We start from the raw sequence: 27165 nt of genomic DNA, 5'->3' as shown, positions 1-27165 counted from the left end.
CTGTCTCCTCCCTGCCTCTCTCATGCTTCCTGGAGGGAGCCGGGGGGGGCAGGGATGGAGGGTGGGTCCAGGAGCCCTGGAAGGGGGCACAGCCAGTCACAAAGGGGAGGGGCGTTGCCGCAACATGGGGCAGCCCGCGAACGGTGGAGCAGCCACCTCCGGGGGAGAAAAGCCCCCCCTTGCCCTCTGGACTTTAATCCTTTGTGTGGTGGGGGGAGCCCAGGCGCGCCTACCTCTTGGGGCCTGGCCAGACTCACCTGTTCATGCCTCGCATCATGTAAGGCTGCATGTCGACAGAGCTGTTGGGGAAGAGGGAAAGTCAGGCTAGAGACCCGTAGGGCCCCTTCCCACCCCGCCCTGGGCTTTCCTAGCCAATCCTGGCAGCCCCCTCCCACCCCGTGCAGCCGGCCTGACCTGTTGAGGTCCCGCATCATGTAGGTGGACTGCATGTCGGTGGAGGGTCCCCGGAGGATGACGGGCTTGGCCTGAAGTCGCTCGCCCTGGTGGCTGGGCTGGCGCTGGATGTGGGGGTTCCTGAGAGCGAGGCTGATGTCGTTGAGGAGGCGGGGCAGGGGCCCCAGCTTGATGAGGGCTTCCTGGCGGGGGAAGAGGGGCAGGCCGGGGGTCAGAGAGGGGGGAGGAGGAGGAGGAGAAGCCCCGGGGCCCCCCGCACCCCCTCCCCCTCCCCCTGGGTGGGGCCCGCACCTTGCTGAGCTGAGGCATGACCTCCCAGAGGAGGGCGTGGAGGGTGGAGAGCTCCCGGCCCAGGTCGATGTAGCCCTCAAAGCTGCTGCTGTTGGTGAGGGTGTCCAGGTTGGAGATCTCGTACAGGAACTGCTGCATGCTGGACCATTCCAGCTCCAGGAACTCGTTCATGAAGGCCATGTACTCCTCTTTGCTCCCAAACCTGAGGGCACAGGGGGAGGGGAGGGGAGGGGAGGGAGAAGGCAGCCCTTGAGGACCCCCCCCCCTTGAACCATCAAGGAGGGGTGTCTGTGGAGCAACTCCTGCCTGCTCTCAATTTATCACCCCCGGTGTTGTTCAGAGTAGACTAGGCTACAGCCATGGGTCAGACACGGAACTGCCCTTGAAGCCAGTTTGCAATAATAATAATAATCTCTCTCTCTATATATATATATATAAATGTAAAAATCGTGAAACTGCGTTCTACACTTTTCTCCGTAACCGCTTGACCGATCGTCCTGAAATTTTGACACAACGATCCAGGCCACTCCCCAAGCGTTGTTGGGGTCAGAAATCCCTCAAATCACACACCTGGGCAGGTGTAGATCTGGTTTTCCACCAAGTCAAACAGCGCCCTCAAGTGGCGTAGTACCCTCCTCCACCCCCTCCCTTCCTGTGAAATCTAAGCCACACCCACAAACCAAATGACATCATCAACCAAGCAACTGAATGAAACCACCAAGGCGGCCATTATCAGTCAGACTAGGCCGCTTTCCAGACTAGGCCAAGTGGAGGTGGGGGGGGGGCAATAGAGGGCAGGGATACATAATGGGTCAGAACAGGGGGGGGGGGGAGACACAGGGATGAAACCTGCCCTCTCCACAGTATCTCGCCTCGACTCAGGAGGACTCTGAGGCTCAGGGGTATCTGAAGGGGGGCTATTACCCTCCATTTCACAGACTAACGCACAGCAACGCGTGCAGGGCCAGCTAATAATAATAATAATAATAATAATTTATTTATACCCCACCCATCTGGCTGGGTTTCCCCAGCCCCTCTGGCAGCTTCCAACCAAATATTAAAAACATTACAGCATCAAAGTTGTCTTTTAAAAGTAAAATAGTTGCTTATTGCCTTGACATCTGCTGGGAGGGTGTTCCACAGGGCGGGCGCCACTACCGAGAAGGCCCTCTCTCTGCCTGGTTCCCTGTAACCTCACTTCTCACAATGAGGGAACCGCCAGAAGGCCCTCGGCGCTGGATCTCAGTGTCCGGGCTGAACGATGGGGGTGGAGACGCTCCTTCAGGTATACAACCACAACTGGGGCAGAATGACACAGCCAGAGGGCCAGGCAGGGCAGGGCGCTGGGGGGGGCAGGAGGAGGCAACCGAGAAGCCTACAAGCCTCCTGTACCATTCAACATCAACAGAGGGGGGGTCCTTGGGTCAACTGCTGCCCATTTTATTGTCCCTGGTGCTGCTGGTTTGCATTATTATTATTATTATTATTATTATTATTATTATTATTATTGATATAATAGAATTGTAGAGTTGGAAGGAGCCTCAAGGTTCAGCTAGCTTAATCCCCTACAATGCAGGAATTGCAACGAAAGTGATTTATTCAATAGGTTTATTTAAAATCATAATTATCCTGCCCTTTAGGGTACTGACCCTTCCCCCAGGCAAAAGCAACCGGTAAAATAAAAAGCTATTAAAACAAGAAAAGGCATGTTAATAAATAGAACAGCAAGCAGCATTAACCAGGAGGAGCCAAAGCCGTGCTTAGAACAAAGGTCCACCTGAGATTCAGGTAGGAAGCAGCAGCTTCCTTGGGGCAGGGAAGTCGGCCGGGAACACTGTCTCCATCAAAGCGGCCAAGAGGTTTATATTATACGTACGTTTTCCATCCTATCAAATCCCATTTGCCAGCCTCTCTTTCATTGACATCCTAGATAGATTATTTGGTTTGTTGAATCTCCTTTGCATTCCCATCCCTTTTCCCTTCCCTTCCTGGTCCCTTATTTTGTCAACTGCGGATCGCAAACTTAACTCGACTTGCAAGAAGCCTTTTTCAAGACACTTACGGCATTTACAACACTGTCCGAGCTCTGGCGCATGTCTTAAAGGCTGCAGACTTGTCCCAAGCCAAGTGAGCAGAAGGAGAGCGGAAGGGGAACGAATCCAGTCTTCCCAGGTATTCCTTTTTATTCTAGTGACGTGGCCGTATATACTGTAGTTCCACTGGAACTGACAATCGGTTCCACTCGAAATATCTCTCTTTCCATCTATATTCCTTATCTTAGTTGTCATGCTCGCTAGTTCAGCAAATTCTATTAATTTATGTTAGGCGTAATATTTCTGAAATTCCTGATTAATGCATTTTAGGTTGTAGATTATTCAATCTTCGGCTGCAATCTTGTTTATGGTGTTTAAATTTCTTCACTTTTTTTCAATTGCCATGCTAGTAGTTTTCCCAGCTTTATTTGCCGATTCAAATTGTTTCTGCTTGAGTGCTTTATAATTCTTTGCTCCACTTTGCATTGTCATCATGAATTGTGTCTGAAGTACTTTCAGTTGTCTTTTGATGGTTGAGTCTCCTGGTTTTTCTGTCCATCTTTTTCCATAGATTAACATTCATTTTTGTTTTTCTTCTCTTTTCTTCTTCTAGTGTGAATTTTGTTGAATAAATAACCCCCTTTACTAGCATCAATCTTGAAGTGTTATTTTAATAAATCAAAACCTTTCCATTGGATTATGATCCTGTAGAGTCTACATTTTTTATTCCTGTTGTAAGTTCTTTAGATAGCCAAACCATATCTATTCTGGAGTGGGGTCCATTCACAGAATCATAGAATCGTAGAATTGGAAGATACCACAAGGGTCATCCAGTCCAACCCCCTGCCAAGCAGGAAACACCATCAAAGCATTCTTGACATATGCCTGTCAAGCCTCTGCTTAAAGACCTCCAAAGAAGGAGACTCCACCACACTCCTTGGCAGCAAATTCCACTGCCGAACAGCTCTTACTGTCAGGAAGTTCTTCCTAATGTTGAGGTGGAATCTTCTTTCTTGTAGTTTGAATCCATTGCTCCGTGTCTGCTTCTCTGGAGCAGCAGAAAACAACCTTTCTCCCTCTATATGACATCCTTTTATATATTTGAGCATGGCTATCATATCACCCCTTAACCTTCTCTTCTCCAGGCTAAACATAGCCAGCTCCCTAAGCCGTTCCTCATAAGGCATCGTTTCCAGGCCTTTGACCATTTTCGAACGGGAGTAATATGTGAACTCGTGTTTTGCACGATTTTTGTATCTCTGTTAAGTCCATCGATTACACCATTTTGAACAAGGTCTCTTTTAAGTTTCCCTTCTATAGCTTGGCCACATTTGCTCATTTTATCATGTTCTAATGATATCACTCCACTGAAGTCGCCCATTATTATTAGTTGGTCATTGTAAAACTGAGATTGACCTTCGTCAAAGGCATTCTTTGCCCCTCTCACCCATGGCTGACCCCGGCCTTTCGGGGATGGAAAAGTGGAGGGGGGTCACTGTTTTAACACATTAACAGCACAGTGGTGCCTCGCTAGACGAATGCCCTGTAAGACGAATTTTTCGCTTAACGAAGATATTTTTCGAGCGGAGGTTGCTAGATGGATTCGTTTCACGGAAAATTCATCTAGTGAATCGTGGTTTCCCATAGGAATGCATTGAAATTCAATTAATGTGTTCCTATGGGCAAAAAAAAAAATTCAAGGCATTCCTATGGGATTCGCTAGAGGAATTTTTCGTTATACGAATTGACCCCTGGAACGAATTAAATTCGTCTAGCGAGGCACCACTGTAGAGGCACGCAGGTCCCCTTTACCAAACACAATGCGTTACATGGAAATCACTCGCTGGCAGAGGTTGGCATAGCGAGTTCACAATTTCCATTGGTTCCTATGAGAACATGTTCTCAGCCATGGAATTTTGGCCCCACAAAGCCTAAATAAACCCAGGAAAGGCCTCTGAAACCTTCCCGTTTCTCAGCCAACCAGCAAAAGGCAAACAAGGAAGTAAAAAAATGATGTTTGGATACCTGAATCTGCAGTGCATCTAGAAAGGTTTGGGTACAAATTCCTTGTGTTGAGTTAATTTTCACATGTATCTGTGTCTACTTGGCTCTATTTTGGAAGGGGAGGGCTTCACTTACAGGAACTGAATTGTTGGGGGCACAGTGATAGGGGGGGGGTCCCCATAGGATAATGAGGTTCTCAGCATTATTAGCAAGTGTCAGTTGCCTTTTTCACTAACGTGGCCCAGCCACCACAAGAGAATGACAACTGGGAACCACATATATAAACTCATTAAGAAGGCAGCTTTGATGGCTCCCATTCCACTAAGAAAAAACCCCCAACCTTCTGGGTTAAGGGCTGGAAGTAGGAGCAAACCAGAAAGGCCTTGTGTCGCCCCCCTCCAGGAAGAAGCGCCTCAAATGGCAACCTCGGGATTCCAGCTGGTGCATGTGGGAAGCCTGTTGGGAGGGGCCAGGCCCCACAGGTGCTCAGCACCCACACTTTGGAACACCCTGCCTATTGACCTCGGGCAAGACAACTTCACTGTCCTCTTTTCAGCACCTGTTTTTCAGCACTTTTCTTCAGACCAGCCTACCCAGCTACCCAGCCCAGTTTAAGGGGTGATATGATAGCCATGTTCAAATATATAAAAGGATGTCATATAGAGGAGGGAGAAAGATTGTTTTCTGCTGCTCCAGAGAAGCAGACACGGAGCAATGGATTCAAACTTCAAGAAAGAAGATTCCACCTCAACATTAGGAAGAACTTCCTGACAGTAAGAGCTGTTCGGCAGTGGACTTTGCTGCCAAGGAGTGTGGTGGAGTCTCCTTCTTTGGAGGTCTTTAAGCAGAGGCTTGACAGGCATATGTCAAGAATGCTTTGATGGTGTTTCCTGCTTGGCAGGGGGTTGGACTGGATGGCCCTTGTGGTCTCTTCCAACTCCACGATTCTATGATTCTATGATTCATCTCTTTGTGGCTTCATTTTTTCTTCAATGTTTTAGATAGCTGTTTTCAACTTTCATTCATAAGCTGTTCTGAGGTTCTTTTTTACAATCAAGCGGTAAATTTTTTTCACAAAAAAAAGAGATCAGCTAGGCTAGCCCTGCCCTCCCCCCCCCCACCCCACTAGTGGGTGGCTGTGCCCATCTCAGCTGAGCTGTGCTGGAAGCAGCCTCAGAGCCCTGTGTCTCAGAGGCAGGGCTGAGCTGGCAAGGGCCGGGCGGGCACCCCAAACCCTTTCCACGCCTTTGCCCTGCTGAGCCTGCTGCACAGATCGCGGCTTGTCCATGCTGCCCCCCTCCCTCCCCGCCTCCCCGTGACTCACTTGGAGAAGTTGGCCAGGTTCTGGATGACCTTGGCGATGAGGGTGAGGGTGCGGGAGGTCTGCTCGTCCGGGTACTCCTGCATGAGCCCAAAGAGGCTGGGCGACATGACGGCCGGGCACAGGAAGCGCAAGAAGAGGGAGGCGCTGATCAGGCGGTCGGCAATGTCCTCCCTGCCCCGCTCGGCGCAGCGCAGCCTCCAGGATGCAAAGACCTCCTTCAGCTCCCGCGGGAACACACTGCCGGGGGGGGGGGAGGCAGGGAGAGGGGTGAGCGGGCGGCCAGACAGGACCACGACCCTCCCCCCGTGGACCCCCTACTTCCCCCCGCCAAACCACCCACCCACCCACCAGCCCTGCCCGCTCCCGGCACTGACCAATGAGAGTTGACGACCTTGCAAAGGGCCAACTCGCAGCACATGCGCAGGTTGGCTTGGTGGTCTGCCAAGGTGGAGGCCGAGCACTTCATGGGGTCCACCTCGCAGTTCTCCTCTGACTCGTACAGGGCCCGGATGAACTCACCTGCGGGGAGACGGGGCAGGTGGAGCAGTCAGGAGCCTGGGGCCGGCCAGCAGCACCTCCATGCCCACATGCCCCACCCATGGGGGCAGGTCCAGTTGGAGGCCCCCCCTCCTCCTCCTCCACAAGCGTCCAGGGCTGTGTGGATGCGCCCACAGCTCAGGCCTGCCCGCCTCAGGAGAACACCCCAGGGTGACTTACAGCCTGAATGGAAGGACACTTCCTCCCCTCCTGTCCCCCACTCCTCCCAACCCACCCGCCCCCTGCTCACCAATTGCATCTTTGAGGTATTTTTGTCCAATCAGCTTGAGATACTCCTCTATGGCTTTGGTGGCCAGCGTGTTCTCCCGGAAGATGAGGTGCTCGCGGTCCATAAAGCGGTCCACCTCCGTCATGGCCATGTCGGACAGGAAGTCCTGCCAGGAGAGAGGCAGAGGGGGGAGGGGCGCTCGTTGCGAGGAGCCAAGTTGCAGGGAACCAGGCAGAGGGCCTTCTCGGTGGTGGCGCCTGCCCTGTGGAACGCCCTCCCAACAGATGTCAAAGAGGAAAACAACTGCCAGACTTTTAGAAGACATCTGAAGGCAGCCCTGCTTTTAATGTTTAATAGATATTGTGTTTTATTCTTCTGTTGGAAGCCGCCCAGAGTGGCTGGGGAGACCCGGCCAAATGGGCGGGGTATAAATAATAAATAAAAAATTATTATTATTATTATTATTATTATTATTATTATTATTACACTAGAGAGCTAGTGTGGTGTAGTGGCTAAGAGCGGTAGACTCGTAATCTGGGGAACCGGGTTCGCGCCTCCGCTCCTCCACCTGCAGCTGCTGGGTGACCTTGGGCTAGTCCCACTTCTCTGAAGTCTCTCAGCCCCACTCACCTCACAGAGTGTTTGTGGTGGGGGAGGAAGGGAAAGGAGATTGTTAGCTGCTTTGAGACTCCTTTGGGTAGTGATAAAGCGGGATATCAAATCCAAACTCTTCTTCTTCTTCTTCTTATTATTATAGTGGCCAGGCGGCTCTCTGCCCATGGAACCCCCCCCCCCTTCCCTGCCCGAGGCCCGCTCCCCGACCCCTCCCTCCCCACCCAACCCCCTTGGGGGGGGTACCTTGGCCTTCCCGGTGCTCTGGAGAATGTGGACCAGGGCGCAGGCCACCTCCTCCTTGCTCTTGACGCTGAGGACGGGCTCCAGGACGGCGCAGAGCATGCGGTAGTTGTTGGTGACGTACTCGGCAAACTCCTTGTAGAGCTCCATGGGGAGGATGCTCATCGTCTGGAAGCGGCTCTTGACGCGGACGGCCGGGCAGCAGCCCGACTTGCTCTTGCTGGCGCTGGGCTGGCTGAGCGGGTACCACTGCTCAGCAAAGTGCCTGCCCGTCACGCTGGCGATGGGGATGCTGACCATGCCCACGTAGTTGCTCTTGTCCTTCTTCCGCTTCTTGTCCGTGTCCTTGTAGAGGTGCAGCCGGATGGTCCGCACCGCCGGCAGGTTGTTGAACTCAAAGTGCTCCCCCCAGAAGACGTTGTCTGTCCGCACCTTGCTGGTGGTCCGCGCGTACAGCATGTCGTCCAGGCACAGCTCGCAGTAGTAGCGCTTCTTGGGGGGCAGGTCCCGCGCCTCAATGATCCACAGCTTCAGGACGTTGTCCACACGGCGGCTGTTGTCCTGGGCAGGGGAGAGAGAGAGAGCGGGGGTCAGGCAAGTGGTAGGGGGGCAGGCAGAGACCCCAGGGGCCGGCGGTTAAATCCCCCTTGGGGTTTCAGACCAAAACACATCGTTTCCAGGCCTTTGACCATTTTGGTTGCCCTCCTCTGGACACGTTCCAGCTTGTCAATATCCTTCTTGAACTGTGGTGCCCAGAACTGGACACAGTACTCCAGGTGAGGTCTGACCAGAGCAGAATACAGTGGTACTATTACTTCCCTTGATCTAGATGCTATACTCCTATTGATGCAGCCCAGAATTGCATTGGCTTTTTTAGCTGCTGCATCACACTGCTGACTCATGTCAAGTTTGTGGTCTACCAAGACTCCTAGATCCTTTTCACATGTACTGCTCTCAAGCCAGGTGTCACCCATCCTGTATTTGTGCCTTTCATTTTTTTGCCCAAGTGTAGTACTTTTCATTTCTTCTTTATCGTACTGCCAATACAGTCATACCTCGGGTTGCAGACGCTTCAGGTTGTGCATTTTCGGGTTGCGCACCGTGCCGAACCTGGAAGTACCGGAATGGGTTACTTCCAGGTTTCGGCGCTCACACATGCACAGAAGCGCCAAATCACAACCCGCGTGTGCACAGACGCGGCGCTGCGAGTTACAAACATGCCTCCCGCATGGATCACGTTCGCAATCCGAGTGTCCACTGTAGTAGGAGACTTGCTTGCTGCAACTTCTGAAACTCGGTGGTTAAAAAATCTTAATTTATTTGCAAAGCTAATTGTCCGTGATTTATTCTAGCTTGTCAGCTGGAACTGACTCCTTTCTGAGGAACAGCCACAAGGGACAGGACTTTTTAGTCTAGGCAAGCAACTTGGGACATCCCCCCCCCCCGAGTGATGCCCAGGACCTGGTACTGTATGTACCGTAAGTGTTACTGAATTCACTGGGAATGGTGAACACAGCGCTCTAAATGGACAATCGACAAGAAAATCCAATGCTTGCCACATTTGACTTTGAAATAAAAAAGAGTCCCCAAAAAGAGGGGATTGAGAAAAGAAAGTTGAGAGGCAACAGTAAAGGGGTCAGATCAGAATGTTGGGGAGCTGCATGTTCCTGATCTGAGGGCCAAGAGGACACCAGCACCGTTAAAGAGCAGAATCAAAGAAGCTATTGGAGGCAAGAAGAAGGATTCCTCCCAAAAATGGAAGTCTTGTCCAAATGAAGAGAATCATAGAATAATAGAGTTGGAAGAGACCACAAGGGCCATCCAGTCCAACCCCCTGCCAAGCAGGAAACACCATCAAAGCATTCTTGACATATGCCTGTCAAGCCTCTGCTTAAAGACCTCCAAAGAAGGAGACTCCACCACACTCCTTGGCAGCAAATTCCACTGCCGAACAGCTCTTACTGTCAGGAAGTTCTTACTAATGTTTAGGTGGAATCTTCTTTCTTGTAGCTTGAATCCACTGCTCCGTGTCCGCTTCTCTGGAGCAGCAGAAAACAACCTTTCACCCTCCTCTATATGACATCCTTTCAGATATTTGAACATGGCTATCATATCACCCCTTAACCTTCTCTTCTCCAGGCTAAACATACCCAGCTCCCTAAGCCGTTCCTCATAAGGCATCGTTTCCAGGCCTTTGACCATTTTGGTTGCCCTCTTCTGGACACGTTCCAGCTTGTCAGTATCCTTCTTGAACTGTGGTGCCCAGAACTTGACACAATACTCCAGGTGAGGTCTGACCAGAGCAGAATACAGAGAATAAAGAGCTGGGGGGTGGCTTGTGGAAGGAGCTAGCAGCCAGCAGCAATTCTGCTTAGCTGATCTTGCAGCTTCTGAGACCTTGTGATCAGAACTTGTAAACCGGGGCATTTCTGAGGGTGTTTGGAGGGGAAGAAGGCCCAGAGTGCTGTCTCAGGGTGTGCAGAGGACCAAGAGACATGGAGGGCGAGGGACCTGCTGCAGTGACCTGCCACACCTGCACTATGTTTGCCTTCCTGCCTGAGAAGGTGCAAAACTACACCGGCAGCCAGGGCAAGCTGGTTGCCTTTCTGGAGGATATAGGATACTGCGTCAAAGAGACCAACGCCCAGACTCGGAAGGAGGCACCTTTCTCCAATCCTACGTTCTCTGACAGAAACAGAAAGATATGATAGATGAGGAAGAGGATTTATTGAATTTATATACCACTGATTGGTTCAAATTGGGAAAGGAGAACGACAAGGTTGTATATTGTCTCTCTGATTATTTAACTTATATGCAGAATTCATCATGCGAAAGGCTGGACTGGATGAATCCCAAGCTGGAATTAAGATTGCGGGAAGAAATATCAACAACCTCAGATATGCAGATGACACAACCTTGATGGCAGAAAGCGAGGAGGAATTAAAGAACCTTTTAATGAGGGTGAAAGAGGAGAGCGCAAAATATGGTCTGAAGCTCAACATCAAAAAAGCCAAGATCATGGCCACTGGTCCCATCACCTCCTGGCAAATCGAAGGGGAAAAAATGGAGGCAGTGAGAGATTTTACTTTCTTGGGCTCCTTGATCACTGCAGATGGTGACAGCAGTCACGAAATTAAAAGACGCCTGCTTCTTGGGAGAAAAGCAATGACAAACCTAGACAGCATCTTAAAAAGCAGAGACATCACCTTGCCGACAAAGGTCCGTATAGTTAAAGCTATGGTTTTCCCAGTAGTGATGTATGGAAGTGAGAGCTGGACCATCAAGAAGGCTGATCGCCGAAGAGTTGATGCTTTTGAATTATGGTGCTGGAGGAGACTCTTGAGAGTCCCATGGACTGCAAGAAGATCAAACCTCTCCATTCTTAAGGAAATCAGTCCTGAGTGCTCACTGGAAGGACAGATCCTGAAGCTGAGGCTCCAATACTTTGGCCACCTCATGAGAAGAGAAGAATCCTTGGAAAAGACCTTGATGTTGGGAAAGATGGAGGGCACAAGGAGAAGGGGACGACAGAGGACAAGATGGTTGGACAGTGTTCTCGAAGCTACGAACATGAGTTTGACCAAACTGCGGGAGGCAGTGCAAGACAGGAGTGCCTGGCGTGCTATGGTCCGTGGGGTCACGAAGAGTCGGACACGACTAAACGACTAAACAACAACAAATATACCACCCTATACCAGCAGGTGTCAGATGATGTTGGGGGTCTTGTTTTACGGCCAGGTGCCAAACTCCGGAGGGCACAAGCACCCCACAGAATCCCTGGCTCCACAAGGTGGAAATGCAGCGAGAAAGGAGACCTCCCAACCTCTTGCCTGGCGTGTAACAACCCCAACAGGGGGGATGTGCATCTGCCAAGACCCTTAAACGTCTTGTCGGGGAAGAATGTGCCACCCCAGTGCCAGAGGATCAGCTCCCACTAGCGGCTGGAGCCCAAGCGTTTCCTCCACGCGGCTCTCCAAGCAGCTTCTGGCAAACGCCCGATACAAGCCAGAGCCCTACGCTGACAGCGCTCGTCACGCCTGGCGGGAGGTTCGGTTTGGAATCCCACGTGCTCCCGAGGCTTTTCAAAGGAAGATGACTGAGCTCCTTAGGGACATGAAAGGAGTCCCTGTCACCGTGGATGACAGCCTAATCTACGGTACATGAATGGGAGACCCTGAGAAAACACCGGCGCTGCCGCCCCCGAAGCGGATCCGGGACTCTGGGCTCAAGAAAAACAAGAAGAAAGGCGCTTTTGACGGGCGCAGTACAGGTTTCTTGGGACAAATAAACTCCCATCGTGGGACAAAAGCTATGCTCAGGAAAGGGAACACACTCTCGGAGAGCAGAAAGCACCAGCCAACACGACAGAACTGGGGTGCTTTCTGGGAACGGTGCAAGCCAATTTCGAAGAGGTGCGACCACGAAACCTGCTTACCAAAATCCACCACATTCTGGTTGCGAGGACCATGCCAGGAGGTCACCTTTACACAGTTGGACAGGTGTGGAATCCTACCAGGACTGCCCCGCGTGGTTCAGGATGTGGGCCTATTGCCTTCTGCTCCAGCACTCTTTCCCCACCAAGAAAGGAGTGCCGGGCAGGGGGAGTATCTGGGCATGCAAACCCTTTCAGAGATACTTATGGGCTGCCAGCGGTTGAACTAGAGGACTCTTCCAACACTAAAATTCTATGACTCCATGAGGTTCGTTTTCTTGAAACAACAGAATGGGGGAAACCAGAGACCTGTTCAAGAAAATTGGAGATATGAAAGGAACACTTCGTACAAAGATTACCATAATCAAGGACAAAAGTGGTAAGGACCTAACAGAAGCAGAAGACATCAAGAAGAGGGGGCAAGAATACACAGAGGAATTATACCAGAAAGATATGGAGGTCTCGTACACCCCAGGTAGTGTGGTTGCTGACCTTGAGCCAGACATCTTGGAGAGTGAAGTCAAATGGGCCTTAGAAAGCACTGCTAATAACAAGGCCAGTGGAAGTGATGATATTCCAGCTGAACTATTTAAAATTTTAAAAGATGATGCTGTTAAGGTGCTACACCTAATATGCCAGCAAGTTTGGAAAACTCAGCAATGGCCAGAGGATTGGAGAAGATCAGTCTACATCCCAATCCCAAAGAAGGGCAGTGCCAAAGAATGCTCCAACTACCGCACAATTGCGCTCATTTCACACGCTAGCAAGGTTATGCTTAAAATTCTACAAGGCAGGCTTAGGCAGTATGTGGACCGAGAACTCCCAGAAGTGCAAGCTGGATTTCGAAGGGGCAGAGGAACCAGAGACCAAATAGCAAACATGCGCTGGATTATGGAGAAAGCTAGAGAGTTCCAGAAAAACGTCTACTTCTGCTTCATTGACTATGCAAAAGCCTTTGACTGTGTCGACCACAGCAAACTATGGCAAGTTCTTAAAGAAATGGGAGTGCCTGATCACCTCATCTGTCTCCTGAGAAATCTCTATGTGGGACAAGAAGCTACAGTTAGAACTAGATATGGAACAACTGACTGGTTCAAAATTGGGAAAGGAGTACGACAAGGTTGTATATTGTCTCCCTGCTTATTTAACTTATATGCAGAATTCATCATGCAAAAGGCTTGACTAGATGAATCCCAAGCCGGAATTAAGATTGCCGGAAGAAATATCAACAACCTCAGATATGCAGATGACACAACCTTGATGGCAGAAAGCGAGGAGGAATTAAAGAACCTTTTAATGAGGGTGAAAGAGGAGAGCGCAAAATATGGTCTGAAGCTCAACATCAAACAAACCAAGATCATGGCCACTGGTCCCATCACCTCCTGGCAAATAGAAGGGGAAGAAATGGAGGCAGTGAGAGATTTTACTTTCTTGGGCTCCTTGATCACTGCAGATGGTGACAGCACTCACGAAATTAAAAGACCTTGTCCTGGGTGCCTCTCAGCCCCCTGTCTGCAGGAGCGGCAAAGTGGGCAGGGCTGGAGCCAGAGCCAGTGGAGGGGGGGGGAGAAAGGGGGGCAGGCACCTGAAGAAGCGGCCTTGCAAGAGCCCTCCCCCCGCAAGATATGGGGTCACAGTACAGGAAGGGGGGCAGCTGTGAAGATGCAGGGCTGACCAGCTCACCCCATCCCTCCAAGTGGCTGCCATTGTACTCTAGGGCATGAGGGACCGGGGGGGGGGGCTGGCTGCTCGGCCCCAGTGGGCCAGTGGTGGGACAGGCCCTTTTCCTTCCCAGGAAATAGGCCTTAAGGTCTGGTGTGCCTCACGGAGAGAGAAATACGGTATCTATCTATCTATCTATCTATCCCCTGCCTTTTCCCCTGATGGGACTCAACCAAAAGAAATCCTCAGACTTGGTAATTTAAGGCCTAATCCAATGCTGTGAGGTAGCCGGCCAGAGTCCTGTTCCTGGAGATGACCTCATGGCCGACATCTTACCCTGCAACCGCCCTGAGATCTTGTGATGAAGGGCAGGATATAAATCTAATGAATACAAATAAGGAAAAGAGAAGAAGGGGAACATTTCATGGTGGGACACTTCCTGGGAAGAGGCCAACGGCTGACACCAGCACCGGAAGTGAAAGAGCCCTTTCACGGAATCATGGAGTCAGAAGGGACCCCGGGGTCATCTAGTCCAACCCTCTGCATTGGAGGAATCTCAACGAAAGCATCACTTGGCCTCTGCTTGTAAACCTCCAAGGAAGGAGAGTCCTTGGTTCGCTCTCGCGTCCCAGAGGAACCTGCGGCTCTCAGTTCACAACAACAAACCCCCCATCTTGCCAGCCAAGATACCTGAAGCCTGGACCCAGAACTGAAAATGGGGAGGAAAGCCGGGAAAAAAGACCCTTTTCCAACCCCAGGAGAGGAGGAGGAGGAGGAGGAGGAGGAGGAGGAGGAGGAGGAGGACTGGCTCCTCGTTGCAGAGTGGCCTGACCTGGAAAAAGCTGCCACTTCAGCTTACCAGTCTAACCAAGAAGTGACAGGCGCTGCTGCTAGAAGTGGCCCAGTTCAGGGCAGGAGAGAGCGAGAGCGAGAGCGAGACAGGGAGGCCTCACCCACAACTCTCTTTGCCTAGCCGCTTTCCCCCATGAAATGGAACAAACAAGCCACCAACTTTTCCATGGTTTGTTGCCTATTTTGTTTTGTTTGTTCCACCTCAACATTAGGAAGAACTTCCTGACAGTAAGAGCTGTTCGACAGTGGAATTTGCTACCAAGGAGTGGGGTGGAGTCTCCTTCTTTGGAGGTCTTTAAGCAGAGGCTTGACAGGCATATGTCAAGAATGCTTTGATGGTGTTTCCTGCTTGGCAGGGGGTTGGACTGGATGGCCCTTGTGGTCTCTTCCAACTCTAGGATTCTATGATTCTATTCTGATTTAGCGCTCAAGAGTAAGTTTTCTGGGGGAAAGCAGCGGGGCAAAGGCAAAAGCACTTGGACAAACAGAAGTGTGGAAGAGCCCAGAGAGAGAGATGTATGAAACTTAACAGAAAGACGGCCCAGTTGACTCTGGCTCCCACAGAGTTGGAAGGGCCCCCCAAGGGTCATCTAGTCCAACCCCCTGCAATGCAGGAATCTCAGCTAAAGCATCCAGGGCAGATGGCCGTGCAACCTCTGCTTTGAAACCTCCATTCCGCTCTCAAATAGCTCTTGTGGATGGCTTTGAAAGAGGAGAAGACAGATTCACAGAGGAGGAGAAGGCTACTGCTGATGGACAGCCCGTCTCCCTCTCAATCTCAGTTTCTGGGAATAGCGGGAGGGTCCCCCTGTCATTTGTAGCGCCATGGGGCAAAGCAAGGGGAGGACCCTGACAGTAAGAGCTGTTTGGCAGTGGAATTTGCTGCTAAGGAGTGTGGTGGAGTCTCCTTCTTTGGAGGTCTTTAAGCAGAGGCTTGACAGGCATATGTCAAGAATGCTTTGATGGTGTTTCCTGCTTGGCAGGGGGTTGGACTGGATGGCCCTTGGGGTCTCTTCCAACTCTAGGATTCTATGACCCCCATCCCAGAGCGAAGCAGGGGCAAAGGAAGTGACCTCAGCGGGAGGAAGTGGCGGCTGACTGGCTCCCTGCCAACCTGAGAGCTTTGGGGTGGGGGGAGAGATCAGGGACAGGGAAGAGGCCCTGACTTTCAGCAGGAGCTGGCGAGGGTTGGCAAGCGACAGGGGGCAGCCAAGGGCCAATGGGGGTGGGTGGGTTTTGTGGGGCCTACCTTGTTGGGCTTGACGGCCCTCTGCAGGTTCTCGATCCACTTGTCCCGCTCAGCGGCCGATCGGCAGGCAAAGCACTTGGTGCCCGAAGACGTGGTGACCTGGGAGGGGAGCGGCAGAAAGGCATGGGTCACCTGCGCTCTGCACGTTCCCATGCACCCGCCTGCCCTCCCTCTCCTCTCCCCCCCTCCCCCCACGTACCTCAAAGCAGAACTCCTGGCCCAGGATGCTGCTGTGGACGGGCTTGATGATGGAGTCCTCGTCCAGGTTGAGCTCCAGGGCCTCGGCGGCGCTGCTGGGGCTGAGCAGGGACTCGTGGGAGTGGGACTCCTTGAAGCTCTGCATGAGGCGGGCCCTGCGAGGGGGCAAAGGGACAGGTCAGGCGGGAAGGGGGTGGGTGGGGGGCAGGCGGGGGTGCGGAGGCCGCGTCCGGAGTGCAGGGGGAGCAGAGGGAGGCGGGGCCAGGGGGGCAGGGGGGCCAGGGAACCTGAAGGAGGGGGGCGCAGGTGAGGCTGCTCCTATGGGGTGGGGAGGGGGAGTGAGGGGGCAGGGGGGAGGTGCCGGTGGCGGCTGGGGCGGCAAAGCCCACCCTCAGGCGGGGTACCTGGCGTCTGCCCCCCAGGGGGACATTTCTGCAGCTGCCAGGGGGGTCCCAGCCTGGAACGGGGTCAAGGCGGAGGAGAGAAAGAAAGAGAGAGAGAGAGAGAGAGAGAGAGAGAGAGAGAGAGAGAGAGAGAGAGAGAGAGATGGAGACCAGTGTCAGAGGAGAGGTGAGCAGCGTCAGCCCCGGACACGGGGGTGGGGGGAGGAAGAGGAGGTTCCTGGGGTGGGGGGCGCCCCACAGCTCCTTCTTCTCTCTTATCCAAGGAAGCCTCTGGGAGGGAGAGACGCAGGTGGGGGGCAAAGGGGTCCCCCACCGACTCCGTGTCTCCGGTCCGAGGACAGAGCTGCCCCCCCCAGCCCTCTCAGAGGACCCCGCTGGGGCTCCCCTCGTGGGCAGCGGGCGCAAGCGAAGGCCTGTGAGCTGGCTCCTCTCGCAAGGGAGGCCCCCCCTCCCTTCCCCGGTGGCATTTCTGCTCGGAGCTGCCGCCCCCAGGAGGATATTTTTAGCCGAGCGGCGTAAGCGGAGGGAGAGCGAGAGAGAGAGCCCGAGCGTGTCGGGGCTGCCGTCAGAGGGGGGGGGACTGGGGCTGGGAGGAGGCTAAAAATACACGCGGGGACCCAGGGATGAGCCTCCCAGGGAGGCAGCCAAGCACAGCCACCGCCGTGGGGAGTGGATCTGGGGGACGGGGGTGGAGAGCGTGCAGCAGAGGAGGGCAACCCGGGGGCAAGGGTTTGGGGGGAGGGAGACGGGGCCTGGCGTCCACCTGCAAGGGAAGGGGCACCCCAACCTGCCTCCCCACCTGCCCCTCAGCCTCTACCTCTCGGCCCTCTTCGTTGCCGTCGTCATCCCCTCACCTGTCATGGTCGGCGCTGCGGAAGCGGGGCAGCATTTGGCGGAAGCTGCTGGTCCGGTCCAGCTTGGGCTGGCTCTTGGTGCGCTTGATGGAGCTCTTCAGGCGCCGGCTGAGGAATCCCTGCTGCTTGGGGGCCCCAGAGGTCAGGGGGAGACAGAGTCAGAGCCTTGGGCAACCGCCCCACAGCCAGAGGGCAGCCAGAGCCCCCTGCCCTCCTCCTCCCAGAAGCCTCTCAGCATGTCCCCCACCTCCACCTTTGCTTTCAGGAAGAAAGGGGGCCTGTTTCCTGGGGAGGGAAAGGGCCTGTCCCACCATTTGCCCACTGGGGCTGAGCAGCCAGCCAGTCCCCCGTCCCCCCCCCCGTCCCTCATGCCCTAGAGTACAATGGCAGCCACTTGGAGGGATGGGGTGAGCTGGTCAGCCCTGCATCTTCGCAGCTGCCCCCCTTCCTGTACTGTGACCCCCATAGCTTGCTGGGGAAGGGCTCTTGCAAGGCCGCTTCTTCAGGTGCCTGCCCCCCTTTCTCCCCCCCCTTTGCCACTCCTGCAGATAGAGGTCTGAGAGGCACCCAGGACAAGGTGGGCAGGGTCCCACCAGGGGGTGGGGTGGGGCTCCCTCCCCCAGGCCTGTCATCCCTCCATGGCCCTCTGTCAGGGATTCTTAAATGGGGATTTCCACCTTGCAATGGGTCAGACCTGATGACCCTCAGAGCCCCCTTGCAATCCTTCCCTTTCTATGATTCGGTGGCCTCCCCTTCGCTGGAGGGAGTTGGATGGCGGCCCCTCAGGGATCCTGCAGATCTGGTCCCTGCACTGTGGGGGGGTTGGACTAGATGGCCCTTGGGTTCCCCCCTTCTGACTCTCCCATTCTAGGATTCCTCCTCCAGATGCACGACCCCCGGTGGTGCGAGAGGGAGGGTGGGGGTGGGGTGGGGGGCCTTTGCTCACCGAGGGCCGGAAGGGCGGAGCGGGTGGGGCGTCCATGTTGATGCTGTACTGCTTCCCTCCGGGGACGCTCTTCCGACGGGAACGGGCAGCGTGGTGCTCTGCAAAAGGAGAGGTGGCCGTCACGGGGGGTGCCCCCTTGCCGTGGCCGTGGGGGGTGCCCCCTGGGAGCCAGTGGAGAAGAGTGGAGGCCACAGGGGGAGGGGGGTCTGGTGCGGCTGCAGCAGGGTCTTCTTGTAGGGATGGGGGGTGACAGCAGAACGACACGGGCAGCGCCCCCCTCCGCCGAAATGGGGGGCACCGCCCCAGCCTCAGCACGTGGTTGACAGAGAAGCCGGGGCGCCCCTTCCCCCAGCCAGGCCCTGGCCCTAGAAGAAGGGGGCTTCCTCTTCTCCCCATAGGCAAGAGGGGCATCATCATGGGGGGGGGGCCTCCTGCGTGCTGCCTCCAGGGGACCGCCTGGCATGTGTGGCGCTGGGTGGTTGTGAATGAGCAGATGGGGGGGGGGAGAAGCTCTGCCGGAGGCAGCTCCTCCTCCTCAGGAGGGGCTGGGGGACACACACAGGAGCCTCAAATAGCAGAAAGAATTGGCGTCAGAGCTGGAAATAGCAGCCAAAGCGGCACAGAGGCCTGCCTGGCTATTTACCCCCCTACACACACACACCCAGGCCACTTGGCACCTGCATTTGAGAGACCACCCACCAAATACCCCCCCCCAGGACCCAGGGGGTCTGGGCTGATGCTGCACTGCCGCCTCAGAAGAGGCATGGGATTCCAAATGGGATATTTGGATGGATACCTGCAACGGTTGGGTTTCTGCCTGTGACACGGCTACTAGAGCTTGAAAGTCCTGCAGGGGAAGCGAGGCGACAATCCCCTCTGGCTCCTCAACTTCCAAGCCCCTGCCCCAGACGCTGCCACAACTCCAGGGAGGTCCAACCAAGCCCAGCCTTCTCCTCTCTGTGGACAACCAGGCACCCCAAAGAGAAGGGGCCCAGACGCCAGCAGGGCCTGACAGCAACACAGCTCCCCCCAGCAAACAGGCATCCTGACAGCAGAAGGGAGGACTCGGCCCTCTGCACCCGAGGACCGGAAAATAGTCAATGGAACGCCAATTCCGGGATACTACGGGCCACTCAGCCCAAAACTAGTGAAAAGCAGCGTTAAAGGTAACATAACAAAGTGGCGCATGCTCTGGTTATCTCTCGCTTGGACTACTGCAATGCGCTCTACGTGGGGCTACCTTTGAAGGTGACCCGGAAACTACAGCTAATCCAGAATGCGGCAGCTAGACTGGTGACTGGGAGCGGCCGCCGAGACCACATAACACCGGTCCTGAAAGACTTACATTGGCTCCCAGTACGTTTCCGAGCACAATTCAAAGTGTTGGTGCTGACCTTTAAAGCCCTAAACGGCCTCGGTCCAGTATACCTGAAGGAGCATCTCCACCTCCATCGTTCTGCCCGGACACTGAGGTCCAGCACCGAGGGCCTTCTGGCAGTTCCCTCCCTGCGAGAAATGAGGTTACAGGGAACCAGGCAGAGGGCCTTCTCGGTGGTGGCGCCCGCCCTGTGGAACGCCCTCCCACCAGATGTCAAAGAGAAAAACAACTACCAGACTTTTAGAAGACATCTGAAGGCAGCCCTGTTTAGGGAAGATTTAAATGTTTGATGGACTACTGTATTTTAATATTTTGTTGGAAGCCGCCCAGAGTGGCTGGGGAAGCCAGATGGGCGGGGTATAAATAATAAATTATTGTTATTGTTATTATTATTAAGAGCCCAGAAGAAGGCCTGCTGAAGCAGCACCAGCACGGCTTCTGCAAAGGCAGGTCCCATCTCACAAACCAGGCATATAGACAGAGGAGATCTGGTTGATGGGGTACTTTCAAACAGCTTTGGACAAAATTCCTCACCAAAGACATCCGAGTAAGCTGAGCAGTCAAGGACAGTAAGAGCTGTTCGGCAGTGGAATTTGCTGCCAAGGAGTGTGGTGGAGTCTCCTTCTTTGGAGGTCTTTAAGCAGAGGCTTGACAGGCATATGTCCAAGAATGCTTTGATGGTGTTTCCTGCTTGGCAGGGGGATGGACTGGATGACCCTTGGGGTCTCTTCCAACTCTATGATTCTATGATTCTTGTGCACCAGGAATCGATTTAGCTGCAGGAAGTTCTCCAAATGGAGAGAAATGGGGGTCGTCGTCCCCAAGGATCGGAACCTGAGCTTTTTAACTTGCTCATAAATGACCCAGAGATAGGAGCGAGCAGTGAGGTGGCCAGGTTTGTGGACGAGGCTAAATTGTTGTTAAAGCAAAGAGAGATTGCAAAGAGCTCCAAACGGACCTCTCCAAACTAAGGGAACGGGTGGTAAAATGGCAAATGCAATCCAGGGTAAATTCAGAGCAAAGTGATGTATGTTTGGGGGGGGATATTAACTTCACATACACACTCCTGGGGTCTGAACAGGAGACCTTGGGGTCATAGCAGGGACCTTGGTGAAGAGGTTGTGTGGAGGCCATGAAAAAGGCAAATGCCATACTAGGGGTCTTTGGGAAAGTGATTGAAAGCAAAACTGCCAACATTCCTACATATATACATAACTGTATTTGTATGTCACTTTTCCACAATTGAAACCATGCTCAAGGCGGCTTATAACATAAAGAAATACATAACATTAAAAAGAAAAGAAAACCAAGCTAAACAATTTCCACATAAATCACCACCAAATCTAACATGTGGATGCCTTTATACGAGTCTATAGGGCAGCCACATTTGAAGCCGTGTCCCTGCAAAAGGAAAGAAGATTCCACCTAAACATTAGGAAGAACTTCCTGACAGTAAGAGCTGTTCGGCAGTGGAATTTGCTACCAAGGAGTGTGGTGGAGTCTCCTTCTTTGGAGGTCTTTAAGCAGAGGCTTGACAGGCATATGTCAAGAATGCTTTGATGGTGTTTCCTGCTTGGCAGGGGGTTGGACTGGATGGCCCTTGGGGTCTCTTCCAACTCTAGGATTCTATGATTCTATGATATTGCGGAGTTGGAAACAGCTCAGAAAAGGACCACCAAAGTGAAGAAAGGGACTTTCTAGTTTAGAGAAGAGGCGAGTCAGAGGCGCCACGGCAGAAGTTTATCCACCTATGGGAAAAGTGGAGAGGCAGAAGTCTTCCTCTCTCCCTCATAGCATTGGAACTTGAGGGCATCCCAGAAAGCTGAATGTAGGAAGCTTCATGCAGCCCACAATTGACCTATGGAACTCCCTCCCACAGGAGGCAGCAACCTTCCTTCGCAGGGGAGCCGCTCCCTCCCCTCCATTGTTTGGGCTGCCCTTTTTCTGAACTTCCCAGCTCTGCAACCTCCGCAGTTTCGGGCTGCAGCAACCGGACCTGGGCAGCGCATCTCAAGGGGGCTCCTCCCTCCATCACTCACACGGAGCTGTCACTTGGCGCGAGGACCGAGTGAAAGGCCGGCGGGTCAGGGCCTGGGCGCCCAGAGAGGTGGCAGGGGCAAGGAGCCCCCCCCCAGCCCAGAAGGGTTGCTGGAATGTGAGCTGTCACTCAACTGGGGGCGCTCTTTGGCACATCTGCTGAGCAGCCAGATCTTGCGGCCTCCCCCTCCCCAATTCAGGCACATCTGCTCGGAAGCAGCTGGCCATGCCGACAGGACGGGGTGGTGGTGATGAGCACTTGACAGTAATTGGGGGGGGGGTACAAAAAGGCGCAGTGAGCGAGAGCAGGCGCCAGTCAGCTAGGAAGAGTATCGGAAGAGCCCCAAAGCAGCTGGACCTAGGCCAGCCTCCTGCTCTTCCCAGAGAGGCCACCCAGGAGCAAGCGGGACTCGAACGCAGCCCCAGCAGCCTCCAAGAAGGCCAGGGCCAGGGTCTCTGGGCCAGGCATTGCCTGGGGGGCAGGCGGTTGGGCTCGATCAGGGTGGTCAGACGCAGAGGCTTTTTGGGGTGGCCCTTGGCAACATCTGATGCCCCCCGCCAGCGAAGCAAGGTGCTGGGCGTTGGGAAGGAGGCGCGATGCTCTGCCGGGGTCCTCCCGCCTCCTTCCCAAAGTTAGCGCTTTCCCCACTTTGGGACGGAGCTGGGAGGGCGCTAGGACTCTGCCAGGCCTCCTCCTCTCCAAAGCCCAGAGGGAGCATCACATTTTGGCCTCCCCCCCCCACTCCCCACGACAAGGCAGTGTGCGGCCGCCTGCTGCTTCCGCGTCAGACTCTGGTGACCCACTTAGTCCAAGAGGTCGGACCGCCCTGGGCTAAAGGACCCCTGGGGTCCCTCCTAAGCTGACGGCTGCCTGACTGTACGGCTGCCTCTTGGGCTGCTTCTCCCTGCCTGCAAGGGGCTCACAGGGCAGGAAGAGGCCAGGATGCAGCTCACCTGCCCCCCCTCACCTTCCCTCTTCCCCATGGCTCAGCCAGGCCAGGCTTGTGACTGGGGTGGGGAGAGGAAAGGGCAGCGTCCATAGGGCAGAAAGCCCGGGAAGGAAGGGGAGCTCCTGCTCTGGGGGCAGTTGAGGGGGGCAGTTGAGGGGGGGAAGGGGGGCTGTGGCTGATGAAGAGCGTTCAAACCAGGCCCAGTGGGGGGGAGCCATCCCTCACCCCTTCCTCCCAGCATCAACACTTGGCAAAAAGCCCTCCCCCCTATCTTCCCTGTCCCCCCCCCTGCCCTGGGGACTTCTGGTCCTCCCCCTGCCCATTGATGCCCCAGTAGCAGAAGGTGGCTGCTGCCTGAAGCCAGACAAGGGAGGGGCCCATGCCCATTGCCCTCCCCAAGCACACAGAGCGAGGGATCTGTTCCTGCACCCAAGCGCCTCCTTCTCCTCCGTGGGTGAGCCATCTGCCTTCGCTGCCCCCCCCCCAGCCAGCCACTCGTCCAACTTGGCCGGTGCTCCCAGGCCCCCTCTCCAGGCTCTGGGGCCTGGCTTCAGCTCCGGGGCACAGGCCCCCCCTCCACCCACCCCACATCTGGGTCAAGGCACCTTGAGAAAGAAATGGGGGGGTCAGCTCAGGAGACCTCTCCCAGCTGCCAGGACCTGATTCTGGGACAGATGGCTGCCAGTGGCCCCCAGTCTTCCCAAAAGGCCTCACCCTGCTCAGCTTCACAGGCCAGACCAGGGAGAGCAGCTTTTAGGGGAGAGGTGCCTGTGGCCAGAGACCTTCCCACTAGGCTGGGCTGTCCAGAGAGGGAACCACAGGGCAGCTCTCCTGCCTGCTGCCCACTCTCCTCATGTCCAGCCCCAAGGAGGAACCACGTGGGCATCGCCAACGGCAGGGGCAAGGGGGGGGGGTCTTTTGAGGCAACACCTCCTCCTCTACCCCAACACACACATTTCAAAAACCATCCCTGGGTTCCCTCTAAGCAAAGCCCACCCCACAGGCCCCACCTGCAGCAGGTATCCTATGGGGGCACATTCCTGCCATGGGGTGCCAGCCCCCCACCGCCACCATGCGGCTCTTGTAGGGGCCAAAAGGCAGCATGAGGGAAAGGAGGGGGGGCTCCCTGGCCAGCTGCCCCAGGAATCCTGCCTGCTAGGGTTTCCCTCCCCCCACCCTGCACCCCTCTCGGCTTGCTGGTTTGCCTTTAGGAGCTGGGGGGGGGGGCTGTGAGGAGGCAAAGCCAGCCAGCAGCTTCCAGGTGAGCCTCTGCTGAGCCAGGTGGTCAGGTTTGTGGCACCTGCTGTGGGGGGGGAGGGGGGGTGCTCAGCTGCTGCCCCCTCAAGGCCCCTCAGCACACCTGCGCCCAGGCTAGTCCATGGGAGAAGTTCCTGTGCAGGCTGCCATGGGGCTGGGAAGGCACGCTCAGAGGCGCTCTTGTTGCTGTGACCTCTGGCCTTTGGGAGCCATGCAGCCTCCACTGGGGAAGACCATTGCTGGGAGGAATTGGCATGGTGGGGAGAGGAAGAGAGGTGGGGGTTCACCTGGCAGCCCCCCACCCCGTGAAAAGAGGCTACGCTGGGCTAGGAGGAGCTCCCCTGGGCAACTGACCCAGCTGCCTGCCACCTCTGCCCCTGGGCTCTCCTGAGGTCCTCCAGAAGGGCCAGGGAGGCGCTGCACTCCAGAAGCGGGGGCAGCAGCAGCGATGGCATCTCCGCTCCTTGAGCCTGGGGCAGCCTGCACGGGTGCCAGGGGAGGGGGGCTCCCTGTCCTCCCCCCCCCGCCCGGCATGCAGCGCAGTCCCCCTCCCCCGTCACGCACGCACGACGCAGGCAAGCGGCGACCCCCCCCCTTCTCCCCTCCCCGGGCAGCGGGAGAGGCGAGCGGGAGAGGCGAGCGGGGGAGCGCGCGCGGGCAGGTGGAGCCCGCAGCTCCTCTCCCCGCCCGGCGCAAGGTTCCGTAGGATCGGCTCCCCGGCGCAACCTCGCATGCCCTCGCCGGGGGCGCGCTTGCCCGCTCGCATCCACTCGCTCGTTGGGGCAGAGACGCGGGGGCGCGCAGCTCCCCCCACATCGGATGCCTCCTCCTCCTCCGCCCGCGCAGCGCCCTCGCCCCCCTCCCACGCGGCGGAGCCTCCGGCCCGGCCCTTACCTGCGCGGCGACCGAGGGGCCTCCCTCCGGGCCGCTAGCTAGGGCTCGGGCTCCATCTCCTCCTCCTCCTCCTCCCGGGCGCGGCCCATCGCCAAGGCCCCGCGGGGGCGGCGCGGGGGGGGCGCCGGGCCCGATCCTAGCCGGCCATGCAGCCGGGCGAGCGAGCGCCCCCCTGGCCCCCGCCGGCCCCTGCAGCGGCGCAGCTGGCCCGCTCCTGCGCCTGCCTGCCTGCCTGCCTGCCTGCTCGTCGCTCGCTCGCCCGCCCGGTGCCCGCCCGCTCGCTCCCCGCAGCATGCCGAGCCGTTGCTAGGAGACGGGCTCGCCTGTCAGCAGCCGCTCGCGGGAGAGCCGGGAAGGGACGGGCACGGGCGGCACGGCAGGCGGAGGGGCCCCGGGACACCGGGCAGCAGGGGCCGCAGCGCGCCCGGCACTCCCAAGTCCGGCCACGAGGCGGGAAAGCCAAAACTCCCCGCGCCCCCCCCGTCTGCAGGACCCCCCCCTGCTCCCTCCTTTGGGGTGACGAAAGCGAGACGCCCCGGAGCAGATCCCCCCAATCGTGGACTCTACGAGTCTCCGTAAGGGAGAGGCGCTTGCTCTCTCCCCCCCCCCAAAAAAAATCTCTGGGTCCGGGGGGGGGCGGGTGTCCCTCCCCGCTGCGCCTTCGTTAGGCCCCTCTGCCCGAGCAGGGTCACTCGGGGTCACCGCAGGGGGGGGGAGGGAAGCCGGGTCGCGCAGGTGAGGGGGCGGCGCTGGAGTTTGGCAGTAGGCCAGCAGGGGGCGCTGGAGGCCCGCGGCAGAAGAGGGGGCGTCGCGTGTGCGCGCGCGCGCGCGTGTGTGTTGGGTTGGGGGGGGGCATGTCCCCGGATTCCGCCTGTCTCCGGCTGCCTCTCCCCTTCATCTCTTCTTGGAGTTTCCATGGAAACCTTTTAAGCCAACTTCTCCGGGAGACAAAAATCTTTTTTTAAACCTCAAGCAGGAAAAGGGGGGGGAGGATGAAGAGGGAGGGGAGAGGGGAGCGAAGGGCACACATGCGCTGCCCTCCCCCCAAAACACCCCTAGGAGAAGAGGGCGCAGGCCAGAGCCCAAAGACCCCCCCATCTCCAGAGAGGGGACCCATGGGGAGCCAGGACAGGGGGACTGGGGGAAGCAGGAGACCCCCGTCCTCCGCTGGGGGGGCCTGGAACAAAGCCCTCCACTGCAGGGGGGGAGCTCAACGCTCACCCTCTCCCCACACACCCTGTCAGGGCCCTGCAGCCACCTGCAGGGAGAGCATTTGAGCCAGGACTCCTGGGTCCCTCGCAGCAACACCCACGAAGGGCCAGCTCTGAATAGGGCTGCCTGGGAAGGCAGCCAGAGGGAGAGAGGGTTCCTATAGCAACAGTTGTCAAGCGCCCAGGAGCCGTTACCTTTCAATGGAACTCACTATTATGGGATAGGGACACGGGGGGGGGGGGGGCGCTCTGGAGCGAATAGCTGAGAAGCTGCTGGCAGTGGGTCACGAGGGCGGGGGCTGCAGCTGAAGCCCAGCCAAGGTCCCCCCAAAACAGGAGAAAAGAGCACCCATGGGTGCCCCCAGCGATATGATGCGGCTCCTTGGGGGGGGGGGGTTCACCCAGAAAAAGGCCTCTGGCCGTTCCCCTTCCCTTTTCTGAATAAACCCAATGCTTCTACTGCTGCTTTGGCGATCCCTCGTAGTCGAGGAAGATTGTCTTCCGTGAACAGGGTCTCAACAGTGAGTCCGTAAGTGACTGTGGAGGCCAATTCTGGATCCACACGTCCTTCCGCAGTGGGGACATTGGTTTCTGGGGGGGAGTTGATCACGGGGAGGGTTTGCCAAGCATGCCTTCTCCCTTTCGTCTGGGGCTAGTGTTTCCCAGTTGTTGGTGTTTATACTACTTTTTTTATTTAGATTTGCCTTGAGACAGTCTTTAAACCTCTTTTGTTGACCAACAACATTACCCTTTCCATTTTTAAGTAGTTGCTTTGGAAGAGGATAATTGGGCATCCGCACAACATGACCAGTCCAACAAAGTCGATGTTGAAGAATCATTGCTTCCACACTGGTGATCTTTGCTTCTTCCAGAACACTGGTACTAGTCTGCCTGTCTTCCCAAGTGATGTGTAACAATTTCCGAGACCCCATTGATTGAGTCTTTTGAGGAGTTGGAGATGGCGTTGATAAGTGGTCCATGTTCCCAAAGGGAAGAAGCAGAACCCAACAACTTCACAAACCTCCATCTATGTCACTTTCACTTGCCATCTTTCTACACTCAAAAGTTCCTTTCTTCACAGGGGACTGACTGCTCCGGAAACCTGGGTGACTTTCCTGAACCTTTTCCGACTCTGCGATCTCCTTTCTGAGCTG

General features: G+C 55.7%; 1 protein-coding gene across 9 annotated transcripts in view; it reads right to left on the bottom strand.

The window, feature by feature from the left end:
• SYNGAP1 (synaptic Ras GTPase activating protein 1) overlaps positions 1-27165 on the bottom strand; it is a 59940-nt gene that overhangs the window by 15680 nt on the left and 17095 nt on the right. For 5 of the 9 annotated variants that reach the window (XR_009557071.1, XM_060271097.1, XM_060271096.1 and 2 more), the window contains exons 4-14: positions 18285-18382; positions 17339-17463; positions 16082-16235; positions 15883-15981; positions 7691-8248; positions 6854-6998; positions 6441-6585; positions 6067-6303; positions 706-907; positions 415-596; positions 258-299 (exon numbers count right to left, since the gene is read on the bottom strand). Coding sequence is in view for 8 of the 9 variants with exons in the window: in XM_060271097.1 (XP_060127080.1) it covers positions 258-299; positions 415-596; positions 706-907; positions 6067-6303; positions 6441-6585; positions 6854-6998; positions 7691-8248; positions 15883-15981; positions 16082-16235; positions 17339-17463; positions 18285-18382 (1987 nt within the window). In the remaining variant the exon portion in view is untranslated. Of the gene's footprint in view, positions 1-257; positions 300-414; positions 597-705; positions 908-6066; positions 6304-6440; positions 6586-6853; positions 6999-7690; positions 8249-15882; positions 15982-16081; positions 16236-17338; positions 17464-18284; positions 18383-24800; positions 24864-27165 lie in introns of those variants that run through there. The other 4 variants (XM_060271098.1, XM_060271103.1, XM_060271104.1 and 1 more) reach the window with 3 other exon arrangements.

Source organism: Zootoca vivipara, chromosome 2, assembly GCF_963506605.1.
Source record: "Zootoca vivipara chromosome 2, rZooViv1.1, whole genome shotgun sequence".
Classification (NCBI taxonomy): Eukaryota; Metazoa; Chordata; class Lepidosauria; order Squamata; family Lacertidae; genus Zootoca; species Zootoca vivipara.
The sequence above is the reverse complement of the archived record's forward strand: the minus strand, read 5'-3'. Positions and strand labels throughout refer to the sequence as shown.